We start from the raw sequence: 3296 nt of genomic DNA on the forward strand, positions 1-3296 counted from the left end.
ACGAACTCCACAAGATATAACTCATGATCTTATACAAGACTGGTGATGAATGGGTGGGTGTGATCAAATGATTATATAGACCATTATATTGGAATATATTTTTTGGATTTTTTAGATTCATCAAAAAAAAAAGAAAAAAAGCAGACGGGAGGAGAGGAAGAAGATGGAGAAGAAGACACCGACAATGAGAGAGAAAATGAGATTTTTGTTTAATTTTTAGAAATCAAATAAGCTAATAATTTTTAAAAAATGTGCAATTTACCAAAGGGCTTCAAAGGTAATTTTATGTGCTATTTAGTTACTGTAGCTCTTACACATTTACTGTTTTAGGTAGTTTGCAAATTTCCAACTTTTTAATAGATTTCTAGCTAATTGACTCTTTTTTGAACCTACTAACTTTTTCATTTTTCAATTATTTCAAATTCATGTGTTTTTTTTTACCAAAAAAAGGTGACAAAGTGAATCTCTTGTCATGGAAACGTAATCCAGTATATATATATATATATGTTTTGAAGGATATATTTCATGTTAAATCTGATAATTTGGAAACTGATTATTTGTTTAATTGAATTAAGTGTCATTTTTTGTTCAAATTATATAATTCTTTATATTTTTAATGTTTAAATAATTAAAAATTGATTTATCTAATTATTTGATGTACTTTTATCATAAAATGATAGAGTTTATATATTTGATGTACTTTTATCATAAAATGATTTATCTAATTAAACAGGAAGAATGAGTTTGGAATTTTTAGTTTTAAATGATTTGCAAAAAATAATTTGATTATTATACTTGTGACGAATTACAAAGTGTGAGTCGTCTTTCTGTGGTAACTTATATCTAATGACACTAAAACTTATATGTTCTTGATTAACAAAAAAAAAAAGAAAAAAAAGATGGGGATCTTGATAGAATATTTGGCTAGACAATTAAAAACACACATGGGGTCTTCACTATTGCTATAGCCTTTACTGTATTAATGAAGAAAAAAAACATTGGGGAATTTATATACTGTGAAAACAATAAGAAGTATAATTATGATGAATGCGTACTGGTCTATTGTTGGTGGAGATGAGTGTCGAGTGAGATCAAAGGTCAAAGTGGGGAAGTTGGCACTACAATGTTGCGAACTCGTGTGTCCTTTGACTCATGCCATAGGCCGTGTACAACGCTTAAACCCTTGGGGATAGTTTTGAACTTCTTAAATAATTTATTTGTGTCTCTTTATACTATTGTGAATTTATGATTTATGTCGACATAAATCGACAAAACTCAGCACTATATGGCACATCATCTGTTCTCCTAATAATGCCGACGTATTGTCGATCCCATCATCTAGCCAAATTATTGTGCTCACATTTTGACGCAAACACAATTAAAATTGTTCCTACTTCCTTTTGATTTGCTTCTGCATCTCTATTCAGACAAACTCAGATTTACCTCTCACGAAGTCATCTTCTGTAAATTCCAATTGCGGAAACAACTTGCCTAAAGCCTAATCAATTACATCAAATGAGAAATAGTAGCCACACAATGAAACTCTTGCCTCTTTATTATCTCCACGAGACATCCTAATGCAACCAAGGATCATGCACCATCTTATATACACGTTAAAAGATTGGGAAATCTCAAATGATGTTTTCTGACTAGTAAGCATTTCACGGCGATAATTGATAAAGATAAAATTGAACTGGAGAGTCGATATGGTAGAATCCAACAATGCATATTATAATGTCTTGACAAAAAGCAAACTAACACTTCAGTTCTGCTAATACCAAACAAAACCATAACTCAAGATCTCTGAAACAAACAAAAACCACAACGCAAAAGTTCGAAGATGAAATAGTAGAGAACTCAAAAGATCCTTTGTGGTGGTCCCATGGTGCTCTTCAAGTACAAACACCTCACCTGCAAAAGATTACCATTTCAAAACAAGATTAGAGAGCGAGCTTGATTAAAGATTGTTTCAGTGGAATTAGACAGGAACATTACGTTTTGCCAATTCTTCTTCAAGAGCGAGACAAGGAAGTTGATGCTCATCTGAACATTCTGAAAGAGCTGCTTCTCTTCCATGGAAAGGTTACCAACAGCAACACCCATACACAGAACCTTCTTCAACTGGAACTTCACAGTCGCTTTGGTCTCGTTCACCTTCCCTTCCAAGGACTCTTGGTGACTCACTAGAGTTGGGAACTTTCCTGTAACATCAGGCACCATTTTAAGAAAAGTTCAGAACAAGAATGATTCAAAAACACCCAACTACGTGAAGTTATCAAAGAAACTCACCAGCTTTGTTTAGACCAGGACCAAGAAGACGGGGAATCTGCTTGATGACTGACTCAGAAGCCAAGAAAGCATGGTACTTCTTCGCAAGCTTCTTAACAAGCTTCTTGTTCTTGTTGAGCTTCTTCAAAGCCTCAACATCCATAGAGTCTAGCCCCATCTTCTCAGCCTACTCTCATCACCAAAACCAAAGACTTTGCATTAATACCAACAAACACAAACATTTCACCAGCACAACTGAATCAGTGATATTATTAATTGACTCACCTCCTCAACGTGCTGAGCATCTCCAAGCATACAGACCTTCATCTTAGGGCGAGGAATGTGCGGGAGCTTGACAGATCCACTGAAACGCTTGTCCTTTTGCGGGTCGTAGTTCTTCAGACCAATCTGAAGCTCAACCGTCTCCACAAAGTTACGCTTCTTGTCCTCAGATTTGCCCTTGATGGTTGTGATGGCTTCCCTAAGAGCCTCACTCTGAAGCTTACTACACAATCCCATTTTAAACTCAAATTAGAACAACAATCAACTTTCTTGATTCATTAAACAATCTGAAAAGTAACATTACACACTACGCAATCAATCATAGTATTCAGACAAGACAGAATCTAAGCAAAGACAAGACAAAGATCTATCTAATATGAAAAATTGTGAGATGTTTCAGGCTTTTACCTCATCTTGAGTTTCTCGCAGTTGAACGAATCTCTGAACCTGCAAACAAGTAATCGAAAAGGTTATAGAAATGTTCACGAAATCAACGAAGAAGACGAAACGAAAGTGACGAACCTGAGAGGTGAAGCAGAGGAAACCCTTGCTCTGCGTTTGAGGCGGCTTCAAGAATTTATATGAAAAGAAGAGAGTAAACCCTAGCTAGATTGATATCGTCAACTTGGGCCTTTGTTATATTGGTAGGCCCAATGAACAGTATAAAATAAAGCCCATCTTTAGTTTTTGTTGTTCCTTGTGTCTACGGCTTCGTCTTGACGAGAGGAACACGATGATGGCCTTGG

At 35.3% G+C, this 3296-nt stretch overlaps 1 protein-coding gene across 1 annotated transcript; it reads right to left on the minus strand.

Moving 5' to 3' along the window:
- Window positions 1-1670: 1670 nt before the first annotated feature.
- Window positions 1671-3142, minus strand: LOC106336667 (60S ribosomal protein L10a-2). The gene is made up of 6 exons (XM_013775571.1): window positions 3073-3142; window positions 2959-2997; window positions 2554-2773; window positions 2290-2455; window positions 1996-2201; window positions 1671-1911 (listed from the first exon to the last, which is right to left on the minus strand). Exons 2-6 carry the CDS (start codon window positions 2961-2963, stop codon window positions 1858-1860), a joined length of 651 nt encoding a protein of 216 aa, XP_013631025.1. The 5' UTR covers window positions 2964-2997; window positions 3073-3142; the 3' UTR covers window positions 1671-1857.
- Between the last annotated feature and the right edge of the window lie 154 nt (window positions 3143-3296).

Source organism: Brassica oleracea, chromosome C4 (genome assembly GCF_000695525.1).
Source record: "Brassica oleracea var. oleracea cultivar TO1000 chromosome C4, BOL, whole genome shotgun sequence".
NCBI lineage: Eukaryota > Viridiplantae > Streptophyta > Magnoliopsida > Brassicales > Brassicaceae > Brassica > Brassica oleracea.

Bases quoted from the DNA above. Each gene is read 5' to 3' on its own strand.
- LOC106336667 (XM_013775571.1), bottom strand. The intron at 2,456-2,553 runs GTGAGTCAATTA...TGATGAGAGTAG, and splicing joins ATGCTCAGCACGTTGAGGAG to GCTGAGAAGATGGGGCTAGA. The intron at 1,912-1,995 runs GTAATGTTCCTG...AATCTTTTGCAG, and splicing joins TGAAGAAGAATTGGCAAAAC to GTGAGGTGTTTGTACTTGAA.